The sequence below is a fragment of the Propithecus coquereli genome, unplaced genomic scaffold, assembly GCF_000956105.1.
Source record: "Propithecus coquereli isolate 6110/MARCELLA unplaced genomic scaffold, Pcoq_1.0 Scaffold307, whole genome shotgun sequence".
Lineage (NCBI taxonomy): Eukaryota > Metazoa > Chordata > Mammalia > Primates > Indriidae > Propithecus > Propithecus coquereli.
The window spans coordinates 92,923-117,217 of NW_012148697.1; the positions used below are offsets into that span (position 1 = coordinate 92,923).

Sequence of the window (24,295 nt, forward strand, 5' to 3'; positions counted from 1 at the left end):
TAAAAAAAAAAAAAAGGTTGTTCTTTTTCTTGAGTTACCATCCTAGGGTCATAAGTGGTCACCAGGCTGCTTGGGGGTAGCTTGGGAATACCTTAGCTTGGAGGTCTGTGCAGGAGAGTTTGTAAAATGAGGCAGAGATAACAGCCATCAAGGCTAGTTGGGAGAATCCAGGGCCAGCAGATAGCGTATAGGGGGCAAGGAGGCGCTGGAGGGATGTTTGTGCATCTTTTGCTTGGCTTTTCTGTTAAGAAAACAGGGAGTACTTGTATAATTTAGACGTGTGAAGGACAAGGGAGGAGACCCACGTAGGAGAGTGCACTCATGCGCAGCCTCTGCCCCATTCTTCTCGGTGTTCAGGAAGACCAGCAAGTGGGGAAGCCAAGTGAAGAGTTTATGGGAGATCTGTGCCCTATTTTTGGAACTTTGATATAAACTGAATTTATTTCAAAATACAATAGTGCCCACTTCTGTGTTTTTGTTTTCTATGGTTTCTGTTAACCAAAGTCAACTGTGGTCCACAATTGTTAAATAGACAACTCATAAGTTTTAATTTGTGCTGCTCTGTCCCACCTGGGACATGAAATATCTGTCTGGTGTAATTTTTTTTTTTTTTTCTTAAGACATAGTCTCACCCTGTTGCCCATGCTGGCCTCAAACTCCAGGCCTCAAGCGATCCTTCTGCCTTGGCCTCCCAAAGTGCTAGGATTACAGGCCTGAGCCACCATGCCTGGCTCTCTGTTAAGAATGTGTATACCACATTTTTTGTCCATTCTTCTAGCAATGGACACTTAGTCTGTTATTATATTGTGGCTATTGGGAATGATGCTGCAGTGAGCATGGGAGTGCAGCTCTCTCTTCAAGATACTGATTTCATTTCCTTTTGCTGTATACCCAGAAGTGGCATTGCCACATCATATGGTAGTTCTGTTTTTAATTTTTTGAGGAACTACCATACTGTTTTCCATAAAAGCTACACTAATTTCCATTCCCACCAACAGTTCACAAGCGTTCTGTGAGGACCTCAGGGAGCTGTCACTCATGGGGGAAGGTGAAGGGGAGCAGTGTCACATGGCAGGAGGAAGGACACGAGAGGAGGAGGCTGTCTAGTGCAGACGGATCTGCCTCCCTCCTTGTGGCTGTGTAGCGGGTGGTTTCCTGTTTTCACTCCCACTGACATTGCTTCAAGAACATGAGCATACCTCTGTGCATAGTCATGCAAGTGCCTCTGATGAATAAATCCCTACACGTGGAATTATGTCTTTAAAATAATAGAGGTCATGTCTGTTTCCACAGCCATCATCAGGATAATGTGAGTGCCTGCCCCCGAGGTCCATATATTTTAGCCTTTGCCAAGCTCTGGGTGCAAATGTTTTTCCAATTGAATTTGCATTTCTTTTATTATGACAGAAGTTGTGCCTCTTTTCAAACACTTATTGGCCATTCGTGTGTGTGTGTGTGTGTGTGTGTGTGTGTGTGTGTGTGTTTGTGCACGTGTGTGTTTTCTGTGACCCATCTGCTCCCTTTCTCTATTGTTCATCTCTATATTGATTGACTGTTTTAAATCTTTTAAATGTGGAGAATTTCAAACACACCAGAGCAGAGAGGATGGCACAGTGAGTCCCCGAGCCAGCCTCGGTGCTGGCTGGTCTGTCTCTGTCGCCCCATCTCCTTGCACATCCACTCCACCAGTTTGCTCGGAAGCAGATGCCAGACACCTCATTTTGCCTGTAAATGTTTCTATGTATATCTCTAAAAGATAAGGGTGCCACAAAAACAACAGGACCATTATTACACCTAAAATTATGAACAAATACTCCTTTGTATCATCACACAGCCAGTGCATGTTCACACATTAGGTCCATGCATTGTAAATGGTTGAAAAGTCTCTTTAGTTCTTGTTTTTTTTAACAGCTTTATTGAGCTATCCACATGCCACACAATTCACCTACTTTAAGTGTACAGTTCAATGTTTTGTTTTAATCATATTCACAGAGTTGTGCAACCATTGCCACAATCTAACTTCAGAATATTTTTGTCCCTGCTGAAAGAAACCCCATACCCATCAGCTGTCACTCCCCAACCCCCTCCAACCAGGCCCCCAGCTCCTGGCAACTGCTCATCTACTTTTGGTCTCTATAGACTGGCTGATTCTGGACATTTCATGCAAATGGAGTTATATAATGTCTCCTTTTCTGCCTGGCTTCTTTCACTGAGCATAATATTTTCTAAGTTCGTCTGTGTTATAGCTTGTGTCTACTTCACTTGTTTGTATTGCCAAATAATATCCCATTGTATATATGTACCACATTTTACCTGTTTATCCATCAGTGGATGAAATTCGGGTTGTTTCCCACATCTGGGCTTTTCTGGATAATGCTGCTAAAACCATTAGTGTATAAGTCCTAAGTCTCATTTTAATCTATAAGATTGTCTTCTTTTTTTGTTGTTGTTGTAATTTATTCAATGAGAAAACTGGTTTTTTTGTCTTAATAGAGTTTCCACAGTATGGATGTTGCTGCTCTTATCACTTGTGGTGTCATTTAATATTTTCATGTGCCATTGGGTTTCCTCTGAATTAATATTGAGATCTAGAGGCCCGGTCAGATACAGGCTCAAATTGTTTTAGCAGTGATCCTTGATAGGGTTGTTTTGTTCTTTTATCAGGAGGCCCACAGTGTCTGGGTATCCATTTGTGATGTTAGTAGGCAGTACCTTTGCCTAGCTCCATTAATTCACTAACAGTGAATTAATTTCCCAAGAAATTAATATGAAATCTTTTTTGCATTATAGTTTCAAATTCATTACTGCTTGTGTATAGGAAAATGATGTGTTCGTAAGTATGTAGTATATTTTAACAAGCTACCTTATTATACTTTCCCTGTAAGTTCTTATGGTTTCTCCTAAGAGTCTCTAGAACTTTCTAGCTATTTATGCCATATGCCAATTAGTGTTTCTGACAGACACTCCTTTCTTTTTCTTGCTGCATTTCATTGGCCAGGACTACAGAACATCCCAGTCAGCAGTGGGAGTGAGGGAGCCCCTCGCTACGGGAATCCTTCCAGAGATGTTTACGCCCACCCAGACATGGACGTGCACTTGTTTCTCTCTGGTGTTACACTTTGGGGACAGTCAGATCCATGCCTCCCTTGGTTGTCCTAGAGACCACACTTAGCCATGACACCATGGGCTCCGCGCTCAGGGACCATAAGGGCGGTCAGCTGTGCTGGAGCCACATCAGCTGAAAATAATGCAGGACTGGTCTTTTCTGTGTGCAGAGGAAGTGCGCTGAGGCTGGGCTAGAATGAGGCCAGGCTAAAATGAGGTGTAGAAATCGCACGAGGATGCAGGGGGCCTGACCAGGTCTGTCAGTCACAGTACCTCTGGGCGCTGCCCACAACGCTGTCAGAGCACTTGTCTGCCTGAGTTTATTTCCTCCAAGGGCACATGCTAGCATGTAGGGTCTGCTCTGGCAATGAAGATGCCCAGGCTCTGCCCTGAAGAGGTGAGGCCAACCTGGGGGAAAAGTTGGTTATGAGCATTTTAAGGGTATTGTCATTTTTTTAAAGATGGGGAAAAGGGCTTTCTCCTCTGTTCCCAAGGTTTCCCCCCTCCTTTTTGAAGCAGAATTGCAGAGCAGCTCCCAAGGGCAGAAACCCAGCCTGCACAAAGAGCAGCAGGTTGTGGGAGGTGGGAGAGTTAGAGGAGACTGCAACCAAAGCTGTCCCAGAGGCTCCAGGCACTGGAGAGCACCTTTTTCCTGTCTGCCAAATGCCAGACTAGAGGGCCACCAGCAGTGGTGAGTCCCATTGTCAGAACACAGCTTGCGATCCTCTGGGAGAGGGGAGAGGTGGGGCCGGCCAGGGCTGCTGGAGGTCTCAGGGGGCCTTTCCATCCCCCATACCCAGCCTGAGCTCAGCAGAAAGCAAGCTAGGAGAGTCTGGATGTTTGGAGAGACATGGAGGGATAATCAGGTGTCAGGAGGGCAGGTGGGTTAAACGGTGAGGGGGAGCATGGAGTGAGAGTGGACATGAGGCCAGAGAGAGACACTCAACCCAGCTGGAGACATGACTGGCAGATGCCAGCCACAGCCTCAGCCACTTAATGTTCACAGGCTGTCGCTCCATGAATTAGTATTAAACGTGTTTGGGGACAGGATCTGTCTTAGGAGTTTTACAGATCTTTGCCCTGAAGGCATAGGTGAATGTGTTGGTTTGCATTTCGAATGCTGTTACACTCGGAAGGGCGTCTCTGAAAGGCAGTAGCGGCTGTATCCCACGAGGCGCCGCGTTTCTCAGACCTAAAGGATTGGATTTGCTTTGTAAAGCACAAGCGAATCTGTTAAAAACTATAGGCTGAAAGCTGACAATGGAGTGCCCTCCGGAACAAACAGCTTCCCAGAAAGGATAGCTTCCTAAATGGCCAAAAGCAAAGCTTTTGTTTAAACCACTCTAGACTACCTGTCTCCATTCACAATAACCTAATAAACATGGAGCTTACATATCTCTGTTTAACCCCTCTGTTTAAATGATAAACTTACCTTAGAATTTAGAAATTAACCTTGAAAGACTTTGTAACCGTTTGCTCATGTAAATAGAATTAGTTAAAGAATCTGTAGAACGCTTCTGTAAAAGCCTTTTGAAAATCTGTTAACCTGAGAGATACTACCTGTTGTTATGTAAATTTGTTACCCCTGACAATTGTTCACTATTTCCTATAAGTTACCATGTAAGACCTCATTCGGGGCTTTTTGAGACCAACGGAGAGGTCCGAGCCCCCTGAGCTCCCGCTTTGCCTATAATCTTTATAAACTTATAAAACTATATCTTTGTCTCAGTGTATTCTTTTATTTCTTCCATTTTCCATTTCTCTCTATTATTTTCTTATCCCTTGCAACTCTGCCAAAGGGACCCGGTTTTTTGCAGGGAACACTGGCCACGTTCCCCGCAACAGGCCATCAGGCAGCATCTGGACAGTTGGTCAGACCACCAAACAGACACACAGGCCCATGCCCAGACAGACTTCCAGACAGATGGACAGAATCCCAGGGAAACAACTCCTAGCTAGACAGACAGCCAGGAAAATGGACAGATCCTTGGACAGATGGGCAGACCCCTAGCCACACATCCAGATAGACCTGTGACCAGAGGGACATGTGAAAACCTGCCGCCAGTTGGAAGGTAGATCCCAGCCAAGCAGAAGTCAGAACCCCTCAAGGACGACCCCTTCCCACAAATGGACAAAGACCTTACCCCAGTGAAGAGACACTCCAGCCAGCCAGCAAGACCTTCATCTGGACAGACAGACTTACCCTCCACCAGTAAGATAGGTCTTGGCCTATGAGAAAGACAGGCCCTCAGCAGGGTGTCCTGCTGAACAGGCATCCACCACACCCCCGCTCAGACAGATGGAGGCTCAGCCCCTAGTTGGACAGCAGATGCCCAGCTAGCCAGATGCCCCAGTCACTAGTCAGCGTCCCTGCCCACCACCATGAAGGACCCAGTGACTGAACCCTCAGTGTTGCCACTGCTCCCAGGTACCACCTAGTCTCCAGTGACCATCAACCTCAGGTGACATGCCATGACAGTCTACAGAGACTGTCCATGATCCCTCGGTGCTCTAGCACCCACTAGCCTACAATGACTGCCATTAGCAACAGCCAGTATTCTGGGACTCGGCATCCATATTTTCTCACAGCTCACTGACACTTCTGTATTCTGCCCTCTGCGTCTCCAACAACCCATGTCCATTCACGAAACCTCAACAAGTCCACTGACACTCACTGTCGTGCACTGACTAGGAGCAATGTACTTCCTCAGTGACTTCCCTGACTCTTCTGACCCTTCACCTATTAACACTGCAAATCCCAACAGCTCCTCAGTTACTTTCACTGACACCCCCGCCCCATGAACATCGAGGGGACTCTGGCTGACCACCAGTGACTTCACTGTCATCATTCATCCTCAGTGGTCACTACTGACTCCCCCTCCCAGAACCCTCAAAGATGAAACTGGTAAATGATAAGCCCTGATTCCACAGTGACCCCCCCCCAACAGGGGCTCCTCCATGAAGGAAACACCTTAGCCACTTATCCCCACTGGCCCACTGTGAGCTGTCAACCATGTAAGCCAGGGTCAAATTATAGCCTGCAGGCCACAAAAAGAATATTTTGGGGGCCGGGCGTGGTGGCTCACGCCTGTAATCCTAGCTCTCTGGGAGGCCGAGGCGGGCGGATTGTTTGAGCTCAGGAGTTCGAAACCAGCCTGAGCAAGAGCGAGACCCTGTCTCTACTAAAAATACAAAGAAATTAATTGGACAACTAAAAATATATAGAAAAAATTAGCTGGGCATGGTGGCACGTACCTGTAGTCCCAGCTACTCGGAAGGCTGAGGCAGGAGGATTGCTTGAGCCCAGGAGTTTGAGGTTGCTGTGAGCGAGGATGACGCCACGGCACTCTAGCCCGGGCAACACAGTGAGACTCTGTCTCAAAAAAAAAAAAGAATATTTTGTGGTGCATGAAAATTACATGAGATTCTAATTTCAGTGTCCATAAATAGTTTCATTGGAATTCAGCTACACACATCTGTTTATATGTTACTTGTTTATGGCTGTGTTCACGCTGCCACCTCTCCCAGTTAAGTAGCTGGGACAGAGGCCAGAGACAGCAACGCCAAATCCACTTCCTATCTAGCCCATCCCTGACTGAAACACTCTGATGACCCCTAATGAGTTAAATTGACAACCTGATATCAGTGACAAAGCACACACCCAGCCCCCAGTGTTACCTTTCAACACCTCAACGACCTCAAACTGTTCACTGACGCTGTCTCCAATGCCGCCCCTCGAAATTCTTCGTGGCCTCGGTGAGAGGGGGGTAACCCACCTACGCAGGCCTGTACTTGATGGGCCCCTAGGTGCCGGTCCACTCGCTCCAGCCTGCCCTCCGTGATCCCGGGGGCTGGGACAGCAGCTCTTCTCTGACCTCCTGCACATTTTCTGAAGATGGTGTGGAGACAGGGAAAAAGAGAGAGAGCTCTTTCAAAGCGTTGAGAACACCTTTCCCCCAGAATCCCCTTCCAGCACCTCAATTCTGTTTCCCAGCAGGTTTATTCGTGTGGAGATCCTCAAATTAGCATTGATCCTAGCGCCCTCAACGCTTCCCAGCCCGTCTCGGAAAAAGAACCTCCGGAAATTACAGATCCAGAAGCTCCGCTCCCACGCGGCCTTTCCCACGTCGCGGGCGCCCGGGCGTCAGTTTTCCCCGCGGCTAGCTCTCCCCGACTCCCTTGGACCCGGCTGGAGCGCACAGCGCGGGACGCCTCCACCTGGGGCCCCCCGGGCAGGAGGAGCAGGCTGATCTCGGGGACCGTCCCCACCGACCGTTCCCCCAACACACACCAACCCCACGTCCGGCCCCGGGCTCGGACCCGGACGCAGCCTGGAGGCACCTGGAGAGCAGCCCAGGGCGCGGATCCCAAATTAGGGGTGGGTCCAAAAGGTAGGCAGTGTCCGCGGAACTGTGCGGACTCAACCCGCAGGCCCGGCAGCCAAGAAAAAAGAAAGCGAAGCGCCAGCGCTGGACTCATTCTCCGCCCCAGCCCCCAGGACCGCGCGCTCCGCAGCCGGCTTGGCGGGAGCACCCCGGGCGGGCGTGTTCCGAACGCGCTTGGCCGAGGGGCGGCCGAGTCGGCCGCTACGTGCCCCCACTGGCTGGCGACGACCGGGGCGGAGTCTCCCCGCTGGCTGCTGCCTCCGCGGAGTCTACACTCGCTGGAAGGCTGAGCGCCGCGGCTGGCCCGCACCTCTAGGGCCGGAGGCGCCACGAGCCGCAGCGCGGACGCGGCGCGGAGCTTCCTGGAGCAGCTAACGGCGCGGGGCGGCCGGGAGGGCGCGGTCTTCGCCAGCGAGTTCAGCGCGAGTGGGCGAGTGTGGTCAGCTGCGCGGCGCGCTCGGCTCCGCGCCTTGGACAGTCCCGACGTCCGTCCTCCCTCCTGTGCGCCCTGCGGGCTATCTCTGTCTCGGTGTCCCAGGGCGTCTTCCCGTTCGGGGGTCTCTCGGCTCTTCTCTCCCAGCACCCCTCTGTCGCGCTCTCGCGCCCTCTCGGTCTTCACCCGCTGCCCCTAGGCCCCGGAGGGCGAAGTCCACGCCAGGCTGGGACAGGCCGTGCACACACCCTCGAGTCCCGGAACAAGCCTGCCGCCGGGTGGAGCGGGCAAGGCGGGCGGCACACCCACGCTGGACCTCCCGGGCGACCTGGCTGTCACCTCTGTGATCCCAGAGAGGAAGGGGCCGGGAGCGGTGCGGAGGCACCCTCGAATCAGCTTACAGGCCTTTCTGTGCTATGGTGTTGGGTGGTTGACCTGGCCCTCTGGCTTCGGTTTTTTCTTTGGTGACATGGGAACGTTAATGACCAAACTAGCTTGAGGAATAAATGATGTGGATAAAAGCACTCAGCACACCTTGGGCGCTCGCTTTGTGGAGGCCCTTGTCACTGCTTATGAAGATTCTAAACATTACAACAGGAGCAGTGCAAGCGCGGCGCGGTAGGCACGGCACATTACAGGTAATAAAAGTACCAAATTTAGAAACAATATGCAAATATGTAAACAGTATATGGTGGCATATATGGAATAATATGTGGCATATAAACATAAAAATAAGTATGATTATAAATGACAATTTACATAAAAATATAACTTCTTAAAACAAATGTAACGGATAAAATTATAATTTATAAAATGTGATTCAAAAAATTTGTAAGTAAATATAAAATATGTAACAGATACGTATAAAATAAATCTAAATAATTTACACACATGTAGAAATATTGTAGCATATAAGAAATTAAATAAGAAATGCATAACAAATGTAAAATAAATAATTTACGCAATATGAAAATGTACATAACGTGAACATATAATGACCATGTGCTACATGACGTCACGCAGGTCAGTGACTTGACTCTGTGGTCCCGGCGGGCGACAGAGTTGGGGCCCTGCGCTCGGCCCGCAGCGAGGACGCCCCTGCCGCCCTGGCCGCCGCCTGCACTCACGGGAACCGCAGGGCTTCTCCGGGTAGAAACACCGACGTCGGCACCCGCTACACCACGGTGTGCAGGACTAAAGTGACCGGTGGGCGTAAGTAAAGCACTTAGCGTTGTGGCTCACACAGGACGTTGGCGTGGGAGGTGTTACTTACTGTGATTAGGAATGCCTGATGATGACGGTAACACGCTATTCACTAATGATAATAATCTATGAGTAATAAAGGACCTATAGTATCTTGTTACCTTCAGCAAGTCGCTCAACCATGCGGTGCGTCAACTTTCTCACCTGCATAACGGGGGTCCCCACTTCCCCGGGACCTTGTGATGCTTAAATGCCTTTAGCACAGCGCCTGGCACAGAGAAGGTGCTCTGGGTAGCTGTTATTATTTTATCATTATTGTATCAAAATTACTAAGCAGGCCCTGTGTTTCTGGGGGTCTTCAGTCACCTCCCCGGGGCCACTTGCCTTGCACCCTCTGAGTGCCTCGGGGTGCCTAGTCTCTGACCAGGCTCCTCTCTTCCCCTCTCCTGCCTTCTCGGGGCCTCCCACCAGGACATCAAGGCCCGCTCCGCCAAGGGCCTGTACTCCACCCAGGCGGCAGCTGGCCTGGGAACGTGACAAAGAGGTGCTATAAAGATGTGCTGCCATGTAAGTTGGGGGGCTTCCGTGGGGAGTAGGGCAGCAGTCGGGCGGCTGGCGCACCCCTGCGTCACCTACTGCGCTCCCGGGACGCCCTCCCTCCCAGAGCCTGGCCCTGGCTGCAGGGCTCCCCGGCAGCCCACAAGGGCGCCTCTGTGTGTGGCCCCCTTGTCGGGCCTCGACAACCCTGTCACCCCCAAACTCCCCGTTTCTCACCTCACCTGCTGGCAGATGATCAGACACGAGTGATCCTCTCCCTGCTCCAGGAGTGACACGGGGACTACATCAATGGCAACTTCATCCGGGTCAGGCTTGGGGTCCGGGAAGAGTCTGACTGGGGGTGGTGGGGTTGGGCAGCACCATCGAAGTAGGAAGGCGGCTTTCACCAGGGCATAGGCGGAAGCCAGGCCCACATCGCCATGCAAGGACCCCTGCGACACACCCTGCTAGACTTCTGGCGGCTGATCTGGAGTCTGGGGTCAAGCTTTCAGGCAAGGGTAGGGTGAAGTGGAGCCAACATTCTGAGGATTCCCCCAACCCTGCTTCCCTGGCCCCCTGACCCAAATCACCTCCCTCTCCTCTCACCCCTCTTGTCTCGGTGATCCTGACGGCATGCAGAGAGACAGAGAATGGGCGGGTAGGTGTCCTCGGGCCCCCACAATGCATGTCCTTGTGCAGGGAGGAGGGGGGAGGAATCTTGCTAGCTCCTCCCTGACCCCAGAACCCAAGGGTACAGTTCTTGGAGTGACCTAACTGTGGCTCTGTGGAAAGCCCCACTGTTCCCCTTTTTAATTTTTTGTTGATCTTTTTTCTTTTATTCATGGGGCTCACTCCACCCCCCATTGGCAACGCTCTCCTGCTGTGCTTCCCACCCATTTCACAGCATAGGCCATGAGCCCTATAGTGACTGCATCCCCGTACAGCTCTGATCGCTCCTTCTCCCTGTCTGTCCTTAATTCACTCCACTCTAACAACTCTGGCCTCTGCTACTCCACAGATGTTATTTCTGATTTGGTAATTTGTGTTTTCTCTTTCTCCTCCTCAACCCCCCAGTCAGTCTGGCTAGAGTAAAGAAGGATAAATTGCAGTTATTGTACTAAATCCATCCTGCTGCCTGTTTTTGTAAATAAAATGTTTTGGAACACAGCCACACTATTTATGTATTGTCTATGCCTGCTTTCATGCTACAATGGCAGAGTTTAGTAGTTGCAAGTTTAGTAGATTGTGTGGCCCTCAAATTCTAAAATATTTTTTATCTGACCCTTTATAGAAAATGTTCACCAACCCCTGAGATAGTTTATCATTTTATTCTTTCTTCAAAGAATCAGCTTTGAGTTTTATTCATTTTCCCCATTGTTTTTGCATTTTCTAGTTCAATCATTTTCTCTCTTTATTATTTCCTTACTTCTGGTTATTTGTGTTTAATTGGCTCTTCTTTTTCCAGTTGCTTAAGGCAGAAGCTTAGATCATTGATTTGAGGTTTTTCTTTTTTCATATGTGAGGACTTAATGTGTATTTTCTCTAAGCACTGCTTTAGCTGCATCCCACAAACTTGATAAGTTGTGTCTTCTGTTCCAATTAGTTCAAAGTACTCTTTTAATTTCCTTAGTGATTTCTTCTTTGATCCATGGTATTTTACCATGGTTGTTTAGTTTCCAAATATTTGGGGACTTTTCCATATAACTTTTGCTGATGGATTTCTAATTAAGTCTATTGTGGTCAAAAAATAAGTTTGTGTGATTTCAGTCCTTTAAATGTACCGAAATTTGTTTTATGACAATGAATATAGTCTATTTTGGTAAATGTTCTGTGTGCATTTGAAAAAAATGTGTATTCTGCTTTTATTGGGTGGAATGTTCTCTAAATACCAGTTAGGTCAAATTGATAGTCTTTTTTGAAAGACACTTTATATCTTTATGGTATTTTTAATCTTTACTGATTTAATTTCTCTAAATGTTCTATGAATTGCTGAGAGAGGAGTGTTGAGATCTCCAACTGTTCAATAAATGCCAATTAGGTCAAGTTTTTCAACAGTGTTATTCAACTCTTATTATTCTTATGATTTTTTTTTTTTTGGTCTATTTTCCCTATTATTTTCTTAAAGAGTAATGTTGAAATTACCAACTGTAATTGTAGATTTGTCTATTTCTCCTTTAAGTTCTGTCAGTTTTTGCTTCAGGTATTTTAAAACTCTATAATTGAGTGCCTGTACGTTTAGGATTATGTCTTCCTGATGATTGGTTTCCTTTTTCAATATGTAATGTCCCTTTTTATTTTTGTTACTATTCCTTTTTCTAAAGTGTACTTTGATATTAATGTAGCCATTTACATTTCTTTAGAGTTTGGATGCTATGTCTTTTCCCATTCTTTTACTTTATATCTGTGTTCACCTTTATTTTTAAGTGTTTCTTGTGGCTGGCATATTGTAGGGACTTACTTTTTAAATCTAATCTGACAATCTCTGCCTTTAATTGGAACATTTAGTCTCCAATGTAATTATCAATAATATTGGGTTTAAATCTACCATCTTGCTATTCGTTTTCTATTTGTTCTATGTGTTCTTTGTTCTTCTTTTTTTCTGTCTTCTTTCAGATTGAGAATTTTTCATGAGTCTGTTTCATGGTCCTTATTCCCTTATTAGCTATACCTCTTAATTTTAAATGTTTAGTGGTGGCTTTAGGGTTTCCAATATATATCTTTAACTTATCATAGTCTATATTCAAATAATATTATACATTTCACATAAAATATAAGAACTTTACAATAGTATATTTCAATTTCCTCTTCCCAAGCTTTAGTCTATTGTTGCTATATAGTTTAATTCTAAATAAGAACTATATAATATACTGCTATTAATTTTGCTTTAGTTTATCTTTTTAAATGGCTTTATTGAGATGCAATCTAGCCATTTAAAGTATACAATTCAATTGTTTTTAGTATATTCCTGAGTTATGCAAAACCATAACCAAAATAAATTTTAGAACATTTTCATCACCCCATAAAGAAACCCTGTATTGTTGTTATTATTATTTTTATTATTAGCAGTCACTTCCCATTTCTCACCAACCTCTAGGCAATCCCTAATCTACTTCTTGTCTCTGTAGATTTGCCTACTCTGGACATTTCACATAAATGGAATTGTGTAATACGTGGTCTTTCATGACTGGCTTTTTTCACTCAGCATGTTTTTGATGCTCATGCATGTTATAGCCCGTATCAATACTTCACTCCTTTTTATTGCTGAATCATATTCCACTGTATGGATCTACCACATTTTACTCATCTATTAATCAGTTTATAGAATTTAGGTACTTTTTACTTTTTGGCTATTATGAATAATGCTGCTATGAAATTCGTATGTTTTCATTTCTCTTGGGGTATAAACCTAGAAGTGGAATTGCTGGGTCATATGGGAACTCTATTTTTAACATTTTGAGGAATTGCTAAACTATTTTTCACAGTGGCTACATCATTTTACATTTCCACCAGCAATGTACGAGGGGTCCAATTTCTTCACATCCCCGCCAACACTTGTTATTGTCTATCTTTTTTTATTATAGCCATGCTAGGGAATATGAGGTGGTATCTCATATTTTATCTCTTTTTAAATCCTGGTAAAATGTACACAGCATATAATTTGCTATTTTAACCATTTCAAATGCCACTGTAAAATTCAGTGGCATTAAGTATATTCACAATGTTGCGCAACCATTGCCACCAACTATTTCCAGAACTTGTTCATTGCCCCAAACAGAAACTCTGCACCCATTAAACAACTCCCCATTCTCCCTTCCCCCATCTTCTGGTAGCCTCTGTTCTACTTTCTATCTCTATTAGTTTGCCTATTCTTGGTACCTCATAGAAGTGGAATCATAGAATACTTGTCCTTTTGTCTCTGGTTTATTTCACTTAGCAAAATGTTTTCAAGGTTCATCCATGTTGCAGTATGTATCAGAATTTCATTCTTTTAAAGGCCAAATAATATTCCATTGTATGTATTTGTCACATTTTGTTTACCCATTCATCTGTTGAAGGACATTTAGGTTGTTTCTACCTTGCGACTATTGTGAATAATGTTGCTATGACTATTAGTAACCAAATATCTGTTTGAGTCCCTGTTTTCAGTTCTTTGGGTATATACCCAGAGAAGAATTACTGGTTCATATGGTGACTCTATGCTTAATTCTTCTGTTTTCCACAGTGGCTTCACCATTTTGCATTCCCATCAGCAAAGCACAAGGGCTTCCAATTTCTCCACACACTCATGAACGCTTGTTATTTTTTGTATATATAAATATATACGTGTGTGTGTGTGTGTGTGTGTGTGTGTGTGTAGAGAGAGACAGCAAGAGCACAGAGAGAAAAATTCATAGTTTAACAACACGGATAAGTTCAGAGAAATGCATCATTAGGCAATGTTGTCATTGTGCAGACATCATAGAGTACGCTTACACAAACAAACTTAGATGGTATTTTATCTATTTTTTCATATGGTAAACCAAATGTCCCAACACCATTATTGAATATCAGTCATTTTCCCTACTTGATCTGCACTGCCAATATCAAGTGCTATATATCAAATTTCTATACAAGCTCTATTATAGTCTTATGGAACCAATATCATATATGTGGTCTGTCATTAACTGAAATGTTATGCCCGTATGACTCTCTCTCTCTCTCTCCCTCTCTCTCTCTACACACACACACACACACACACACACACACACACACACACACACACACACGTCACTCTAATAAGTGGGAAGTGATATCTCATTGTGGTTTTGGTTTTCATGCGCTTATTTGTCCATTTGTGTATCTCCTCTAGAAAATGTCTATTCAGATCATTTGCCCATTTTAAAAATGGGTTATTTGGGATTGTCTTTTTATTATTGTAAGAGTTTTTCTAGATACAAGTCCCTTATCAGTACATGATTTACAATATCTTTCCCATTCCATGGGCTGTCATTTTACTTTTTTTTAAGAGATGGGATCTTTCTCTGTCATCCAGGCTAGAGTTCAGTGTAGCCTCAAACTCCTGGGCCCCTGCCTCAGTTTCCTGAGTAGCTGGGACTACAGGAGCATGCCACCATGCCCAACTAATTTTTTTTTTTTTGTATTGTTTTGTAGAGACAGGGTCTCACTATGTTGTGCAGGCTGCTATTAAACTCCTGGGCTCAAGCAATCCTCCTACTTCAGCCTCCTGACTCACATCATTTCACTTTGTTGATAGTGTTCTTTGAAGCACAAACTTTTTTAATTTTGATGAATTCCAATTTATCTATTGTTTCACCTATGCTTTTGGTGTTTTATCTAAGAAGTCATTGTCTAACAGTGGGTCATAAAGATTAACTCCTATGTTTTCTTCTAAGTGTTTTGTAGCTTTATCTCTTACATTTAGGTCTCTGATTCATTTTGAGTTAATTTTGTATGTAGTGTGAGAGGTAAGGATCCAAATTCATTCTTTTGCATATGGATATTCAGTTGCTCCAGCACCATTTGTTGAAAAAAGTATGCTTTCCCCATTGAATGGTCTTGGCAATTTTGTTGAAAAGTAATTGGCCATAAATGTAAGGGTTTATTTCTAAACTCTCAATTTTATTCAATTGACAATATGTCTGTCCTTGTGCCGGTATAACACAGCTTTGCTTATTATAACTTTATAGTAAGTTTTGAAATGAGGAAGTATAAGTCCTTTTAATTTGTTATTTTTTCAAGATAGGTCCCTTTCTATGTAGAAAAGAGTTAAACATTGCTTGAGAGTTAAATTGCTTAAGCTTAAAAAGGCCTTCCTATAAGATTGGCTCCTATCTGGCCTCTGGGAACTTGGATTTCTAGTAAGAGTGGCTCACTATGCCTAAACTGCTTATACAAACAATATGGTTGATGCTGAACACCTGCTCTCTGAGAGTCTGAAATTTTGATACAGGTACATGTTGGGCAGAGGGTGCCTACATGCTATACAGAAGGTTCCCCAATAAAAACTTTGGGCACTGAGTTCCTAATGAACTTTATTGTGATAGACTGTTGGATTTTCTTGATTTTTTTTCCCCTGCATATATTCAGATGATCATGGTTTTTTTTTCTACTCTACTAATATAGTGTATGACATTTATTGATTTTCATATACTGAACCAACCTTGCATTCCTGGGATTAATCCCACTTGGTCATGTTGTATATTTCGCTAGTATTTTGTTGAGACTTTTTGTATCTATATTCATGAGACATTGGTTAGTGGTTTTCTTGTGATATCTTTGTCTAATCCTGATATCAGGGTAATATTGGCCTCATACAATATGTTGGGAAATATTCCCTTTTCTTCAGTTTTTTGCAAGAGTTTTTGAAGGATTGGTGTGTTAATTCCTCCTTAATTGTTTGATAAAATTCACTAAATTATCTTTTAAAGATGTGAAAAATGAGAGAAATATCTTTTACAATTAGCCATATATTTACTTTTTTCTTGACCCCATTATTTTTGTGTAGATCTGTATTTCCATTTGGTATCATGTTCCCTTTGTATGAAGATCTTACTTAAATATTTCTCATAGTGCAGATTTGCTTGTGATGAATTCTCTTAGCTTTTATTTGTGTGAAAAGGTTGTTTTTTTAATTTCAGCATTTTTAGGATGTCACACCATTGACTTGCAGAGTTTCTGACAAAATTTTGCTGTCATTCTTTGTTCTTCAGCATGCAATGTGTCTTTTTTGTATATGATGCTTTTAAGATTGTCTCTTTATCAATGTTTTTCAGCAATTTGATCCTGATTTGCCTTGGTATGACTTACTTTATGTTTATTTCCTTCTGGTTCATTGACTTTCTTGGATCTGTGGGTTCATAGTTTCATCAAATTTGGGAAATTTTTCAGCTTGTATTTTATCACATATAGTTTCTGTTCTCCCCTCTCTCACTTTTCATTCTGGACTTCATTCAGGTATACATACATTAGACCATTTGGTATAGAAGTGATTCTCTGTTTGGGGGGTATTTTTTTTCTTTTGTCTTTTTCATTTTGAATAGTTTCTATTGCTATGTTTTCGTGTTTACTGATCTTTTCTTCTGAGGTCTAATCTGCTATTGAACAGTACGTTTTTCATTTCGTATATTTTAATTTTCCTCCTAGAAATTACATTTAGGTTTTCTTTGTATTTTTTATTTTACTCTTGATCATGTTCATGTTTTCCTTTTCATCTTTGAGTATATTTATAATATTTATGATAGCTATTTTAAGGTCTTTGCTTCTTTCTTCCTCTGTCATTTCTGGGCCTTTTTCTATTGACTGATTTTTCTCCTGGTTAAGAGTCACATTTTCCTGCTTATTTGTATGGCTAATAAAATGTAATTAGATGCTTGATGTTTTAAATGTTAAACAGCTAAGTGCTGGATTCTGTTGTTTCTTTAAAGAGTGTTTTACTTTTTCAGGAAGGCAATTAAGTTACTTTTGGATGTTTGATCATTTTGAGGTTTGAGTATAAGCTCTGTTAGGGCAGGTCTAGAGTACCTACCCTTTATGGTAGGATTAATTTAGTACTACTTCTAATCTGGTCATTCTGGGTTCCCTACTGAATGCCCCCTAGAATCAATGAGGCCTCTGCACTCTGTCTAGAGGATATGTAAATTATTTCTGTCTCATTGTGAGCTCTAGAAAATGTTAATCCTGCAGATTCGTAGTATTATGCTTTCATGGGAAGTTATTCTTGCATGGCCTCATGGAGTCTCATGCTGTATGTGTGCATGCAGATTATTGTTCTGCCAAAGATTCAAGGAGGGAACAGACCCCTGTGCAGTTTCTGGAGGGGTTTGGGGAGTTTTGTTGCAAGGGAAAGTTGTTTGTTTGTTTGCTTTTGTTTGTATAATTTTGTTCCTTCCAGGGCTGCAAATTCTAGCTTCCCTGCAAATTCTAGCTTCCTTGGCCTCCCTGAGCCATTATCTCTGGCTTCTCAACTTATTGAGATTCACTGGACTCCTCATGTCCTACAGCCTGGTGACACTTCCAGGCAGTAAGCTGGGGTGGTCTGTTCAGTGACCAGAGTCCTGCAATGCCTGTCATTCAGTGTCTGAAAATAATGGCTCATAGATTTGGTGGTTTTTTAGTTGCTTGCAGTGGGAGGGTATCCTGGACTGTCTTCCTCCTGCATGGTCCTGGCTCCCCTCCATTGAGTCTGCGTGTTCAGTCTGCTGGTGCTTCTGGCTGGCCTCCATCACAGCTGCAGCTGCCTGTGTGTGTCCACCAGCAGCACCTGCGGCGAATGGGGTGGTGGGAAGGGTGGACGTATTGAGCTGAAACTCTGAAGCTGACTCCCCCTCCTCACTCCCTGCTCTTTCTCCCATACCTTTTGTAGAAAAGGTGTGAGTGTTACTGGGCCCAAGAACAGGAGCCACTGCAGATTGGGCTTTTCTGCATCACCTTGGTGAGCTGGGGCAGAGATGGGAACAGGGTTCTTGGGGACTTGGATGTTGTGGGAGGTTTCAAGGCAGAGTCCCAGGGTGGAAAGCCTTTGGACTGGCCTTGAAATCTTTATCACACGGTCCCCTCACACTGCAGGGAACTACCTGGTATTAGCCTACAAATGTCTCTGTGAAGTATCACAGCTATCTCTGTAATGTAAATGTGCCTGGTTTCTTGAAATACTTACTCCTCTTACCATTTCAAAAGAAATACCTACAGTTAGTACTTAATAAATACAGTGAAACTTTTGTTTTAGAATTTTCTTTTCCCTGTAAATGGGCATGTTTGGGGTTTTTATAATAGTGTCCTCTTTCTTCCCTCTGTCAAATGCTTCCTTCCTGAACACTTTGGGGGATGTTTGAGCTAAATGAATTTTTTAAAATATGTTTATTTGATTTTTAATCAGGAATGCTTTGCTTTCTAAACATGTGTCTTTTGGCACCATGACTTTTGTTATTGCCTCCATACTCAGACAAAGGAGAAGTGACTGAATGCAGACATGATGCTCAGGACCCTTAAGGTCACATTCCAGAAGGTATATGTTGCTCCATAAATTAATATAAATATATTGGAGACAGAACCGTCTCAGGAGTTTTGCAGAGCTTTGCCCTGAAGGAATATGTGAACATGTTAGTTTGCATATCAAAAGCTGTTTCACCTCAGGAGGACATCTCTGAAAGATCAGTAGCTGGCTGTATCCCACAATGGTGCTGCAATTCTCAGACCTGAGGTTTAGACTTGCTTTGAAAAGCAAAGCAGGTCTGCTAAGAGCCACAGGATGAGAGCTGATCAAAGAGTGCCCGCCCAACAGACAGACACCTGTGGCTAAAAGCAATTAGTCCAAGGGACAGTTCTGGCTTAAACTCCTGACTACCTGTCTCAATACACTATAACCTGATAAAGAAAATATGGAGCCACTATATCTCTGTTTAACCTTTCTGCTAAGTGATAAATTTACCTTAGAACTTAGAAGTTAGTCTTTGAAAGATTTTGTAACCATTTGTTCATGTAGATAGAATTAGTTAAGGGATCTGAAGAAGCCTTCTGAAAAACTTTTAACCTAAGATGAACTGTTGTTCATACCTGTTGTTATGTAAATCTGTTACCCCTGGCAACTGATCACTGTACCTATAAATGCCCATGTAAAACTTCACTCTTTGTCTTTCGTGATTGACGGAGAGATCCAAGGCCCCCTGAGTACCCACTTTGCCTATAATCTTTATAAATCTATAAAACCATACCTTTGTCTCTGTGTATTCTTTTATTTCCATTATTTTCTATTTTCTATTATTTTCTTATCCTTTCCAACAACCCTTACCTAAGGGACCGATTTTTTGCTGGGAGCGTGGCCTTCTCCCTGCAGGTATAGACAGGGGAGGAGGCAGGAAAGGGGCCCCCACATGAGAGCAATTTCTTGCCTGTTTCTCTCTGTACAATGGGCATTCACAATAGCACCTACCTCCTCAGTTATTATCTGGTGGGTTTAAATGTAAGATACTTAGCTCTGGGCCTGGCGTGTAGTAAGTTCTCATGGATGCTTTTCTTTCTTTCTTATTCTTTGCTCCTCTTTTTTCTGTTTTCAGGAATCCCATTCTGTGTACCAGCTGCAGTATATGTCCTGGCCAGACCATGGGGTCCCAAGCAGTCCTGCTCACATACTGGCCATGGTGGAGGAAGCCCGTCGCCTCCAGGGATCTGGCCCTGGACACCTCTGTGTCCACTGCAGGTTTAGGGAATGGGCTTCAAGAGGGTCTGGTGAGGCAGAGGGGACAGGGTGGGGTGGGCGGCAGGGAGGGGAGTGCAGGGCCTGGGGCCAGTCTTGCATCCTGAATGCCTATTTTGAGAGGCCATACTTGCTCACCTGCCTGGACTGAAATTGTTAGCATTTGTTGAGCACAGACTCAGCTGGGGAGTAAGCCCACAGCTGATGCTCAACATACGTGATTAAAAAGTTTTTCCTTTTTCAGTGACAATCTGGGGACCCTGGGAATCAAGAGGACCTGCAGGGGATCCCATTAGGACCCTCACCCCCGGCCCCAAGTGCCCCATTTAAAAGGTGTTGTGGGTAGGCCCTGCCCTGGCTCTGATTCTCCCTTGCTAGTGCTGGCTGCGGGCGAACAGGCGTGCTGTGCACCGTGGATTACGTGTGGCAGCTGCTCCGGACCCAGGTACGATGAAGGCATCCATGTGTGTGCAGTGTGTGTCCCATGCCCAGGCCATCCTGCTCCCGTGCCCCGTCTCTCCGCCCTAGACCATCCCACCTAACTTCGGCCTCTTCGAGGTGGTCCTGGAGATGCGGAAGCAGTGTCCTGCAGCCGTGCAGACAGAGGTGCAAGCCTCAGTCTCGGGCTCCTGGTTCCTAGCAACACAGGCCGGGCTTCCATCCCTGCCCCCCCCCCTTCCTGATGACCCCTCACCCCGACAGGAGCAGTGCCGGTTTCTGTACCACACGGTGGCTCAGATGTTCTGTTCAGCGCTCCAGAACGCCAGCCCCAACTACCAGAACCTCAAGGAGGTACAGAGACCCCTCCTCTCTCTCGTCCTTTCCACCTTCAACACCCTGAGACCAGGACCCGGAGCAGAGTCCACGGACTCCTAATGACATCCACTCTTGAGGGCCTCCTGGCTCCCTTGCCATCTCCTCTTAAGCTTACCCCAGTGCCCCATCAGCGGTCTGGCCAGTTTCCTCTAAAGCCTCATGGTCCTCCCATGAATTTCCCCAGAATTGTGTCCCATTCTATGACGACGTCCTCTTCCTCCGGACTCCCCCGGGCTTCTTGCCATGCCCGGCCCACCAGGCGGGACCCTCAGGTACCTGGCTGCATCTCTGCATCCTTCCCTGCCCAGTTTCTCAGGCTCAGAGGCTCTTTCTTCGCCCTTGAAACACTAGCCGCTTGCTTGCTGTTCAGTTCACCAAATATTCGCTGGCCCTTTCTTTGAATTGAGCTCTGACAACCCTCCCCAAGATGCCCCTTTTATCCCAGTGGTCCCATGCATGGCCTCCGCCTAGCCCTGCGTTCTGAGGTTCTTTTCCTGGGTCCGCCAATCAATAATTCAGCAAAACTTCCTGATGCTGCCCACTTGTCAGGCGTCATGTTGGGTGCCGCGGATACGGAGTTGACTCTCCTTCGCAGCAGAGACTTCACCCTCCCGCCCTGGAGGCTAGCCCTCCACTTTAAGGCCAGCCCTTCCTCCTCTTCGATGCCACTTCCTCATTTTTATTCAATAAACATTTACACAGAAACGACCACCCCTCAGTACCAAAACCCTGCCCGTTTACCTGTCGGGCTGGCCCCATCCCCCCTTCACCTGCCTAACTTGCGGGACGCTGGGGACACAGAAACGGGACCGCCCTACCCAGAGACCCCTCCCTCCTGGCTGCGCGCCGCCCGGGCGGGAAGGAAGCCCGCGGTTTGCGCGCCGAGCACGCTCCGCTGCCCCCGCCCCGCGCTGCCGTTTCACTTCCTCCGCACCCTGCCCGCCCGCAGGAGCATCTCGGTGCCGTGGCCCCGGGCCTCGCCATGGCCGACACGTACGCGGTGGTGCAGAAGCGCGGGGCGCGCGCGGGCGCCGGGCCGGGGTCGTGGGCGCGCAGCGCGGAGGAGGCGCCGCTCTACGCCCAGGTGGCGCCGCGCGCCCAGCGGCCCGGGACCCACGCGGAGGACGCGCGGGGGGCGCCGCCGGGCCGCGGTGAGTCGAGGCCAGCGCGGGGCTGGGGCGGGTCGGCGCCCACCCATTTACTCCTTCTCAGAACCCATCCTGCAGGCATCCGTGGGCCAGGGCGGCCGCTGGAACCCGGCCACCGGCCTGGCCACGCCCCTGAGGCTGGCCTGCGGGCTTCCCTGGCCACGCCCCCGGGCTACTGCCAGTCGTTGGTCACGCCGCTGAGGCGTCCCCGGAGACTGTGGCCCTGATGCCTGGTCCCAGTTCGGCTTCTGGCCAGAATGGCCTGTTTGTCCAGGCCGTAACCTAAAGGCCCTCGGGCACGCCCTCTCCCGCTGGCGCCGTCCTCAGCTCGCCTCCTCGGGCCTCGGAAGGAAGCGTCCGGGGCGGGGTCTTGGGACTCCGTGGGGTTGCTTGAGCTGACCCGTGGCGGGCGTCTCCTGCCCGCAGTTCCTGCTGACCAAAGCCCGGCCGGGTCAGGCGCCTATGAGGACGTGACGGATGGAGCTCAGACCAGTGGGCTAGGTAAGTCAGAGCCTGGGCCGCGGGGACTCCACGCAGCTTTGAGTGCACCCCAGAAAGTTGGGACTTTGGCCTGGGAACGTGGGACTCAGGCTCTCGGAGTCCGGTGGCTTCAGTAAGCCAGAGGACCTCTAGGCATGGGGACGGCCTTCCACAAGTTGCTTACCTCTTCGCACCTCCGCTTCTCCGTGAGACCCACAGCACCCTTCCTCTCCCAGGCTTCAACCTGCGCATCGGAAGGCCAAAAGGGCCCCGGGACCCCCCGGCCGAGTGGACCCGGGTGTGAGTGCTGCACCAGCGCCTGCCTCTCCGCGTGAGCTCTTGGACTGCTCGCTGACAGCCACGCTCCACTGTGCCACGTGTTGGGAGTGGGAACACTGGCCCTGATCAAAATAAAAGTTTCTCAGGGTGAGAAATGTGGGGCTTTGCCCTGGTGATTACAGCATTGGAGGCTTGAGGCTGGGGGAGGTAGGTGGGTTATAATGGCCTGCGAGGCTTAACAGAGCAGATTTAAAAAGAGCGTCTGGAAGGGGCGTGGCTCCTGAGTGGTGACGCCAGGAGTGGACAGAAGGGCTTCCAGAGACTGCTCCCCTCACCACATAATGGACTGGTCCCTCCTCAGTATGTGAGCCGCCTTCACTCAGACACTCAGGTGACCTCACGGAGAGATGGACAGACCCCTAGGCATTCACACAGATCCAGGCCTGGCATAACCACAGCCACACAGACTGACCTCGGAGAGACAGACAAAAAGATCCCCAGATAGGCAGATGGATGGACCACCAACCTGGACAGACATAGCCAGACCCTAAGACAGCCAGACTTTCAGAAGGACAGGCCATGGCTGGCTGGATGGACCCCCCAGCCAAAGAGATAGACCAACAACAACCTGACCAGTCCCAGCCTGAGAGATCACCAAACAGAGCTCCCAAAAGACCTCTCCACCAGCTAGACAGCCAGATGGACCCCTAGTTGGACGGACTGCCAGACAGATATCAACAGATCCCCAGATGCACAGACATCTCAGACACCCCCGTCACCATGCCCAGCTGTGCAGACCCCACCCTGACAACCAAGTGGGCTGACCACTGACTTTCCATCCAGACTCCCAGGCAGACAGACACCTCTGGGTGAGGGCTGCATCCGTGGTGGATCACAAGTGCCTTGGAACGAGCTCCCCTCCCCCAGCAGCTTCCAACCAGTGAATGGTGGGTGATGTATAAATATAACACCTAGCCCACCCCTCAGCGAGATAACTGAGGTGTGTACTTTTAATGAGTTCCCAGAGCTTTCCCAGGAGGATGCGGCTTGGTTGCCCAGGCGGAGCTGGTGTGCTATTACACCCTTCACTGCTGCCTCTCCCCTGACTCACTCCCCCGTACTCCCTGCCAAATAAGCATCTTGCACTGGAGCCCTTGTCTCATGATCTGCATCTGGGACCTACTTTCTGCTCCAGGTGCTGCCCCCTTTCTCTGTTTCCTGAAAAGACCTGACCCTGGGCTGTCTCCTATACCCCCAGCCATGAGGTCAGCTCTGGCCTCTGGGTTGCTGATCCCAAGCCACTCATACCTTCAGCCAGCAGTGTTTGACCCTCCTTCTTGAACACTGGGTTCAGTTAGATATTTAGACCCCAGGCTCACCTTCTTCCTCACCTCCCCAGCCACTCTTTCTTGTCTCTTGCTGTTGATTCTCTGCCTCCCCTGAGTGCTTGGCCCTTGGCCCTCTTTTCTCTATTCCAAAATACCCCCTTAGTGATGGGTCCAACTACAAGGCTTTGAGTTCCTTCTAAACACTGACAACTCCAAATTCTTTACCTCTAGCTCAACCGTAGACCACGGAACTCCAGATCTCAACATCTCCACTTGAACATCTCAGGCTTCACATTTCCAAAACTGAAGTCCTAATGTTCTTACCCAGACTGACCACCCCTAAGATGGGAAAGAAGTTAATGGCAGCTCCCTCTTTCCAGTTGCTCTGA

General features: G+C 46.9%; 1 protein-coding gene across 1 annotated transcript; it reads left to right on the top strand.

The window, feature by feature from the left end:
• Nucleotides 1–5,487: 5,487 nt before the first annotated feature.
• PTPN18 (protein tyrosine phosphatase, non-receptor type 18 (brain-derived)) lies at nt 5,488–22,780 on the top strand. Its single transcript, XM_012649909.1, is given in 13 exon segments — nt 5,488–5,533; nt 7,782–7,912; nt 18,026–18,094; nt 18,605–18,667; nt 19,716–19,858; nt 20,234–20,300; nt 20,384–20,647; nt 20,856–20,898; nt 20,901–20,943; nt 21,621–21,634; nt 21,637–21,822; nt 22,246–22,320; nt 22,536–22,780. Coding segments are annotated over 13 exon segments (1,212 nt in total). The 3' UTR covers nt 22,604–22,780.
• The last annotated feature ends 1,515 nt before the right edge of the window (nt 22,781–24,295 follow it).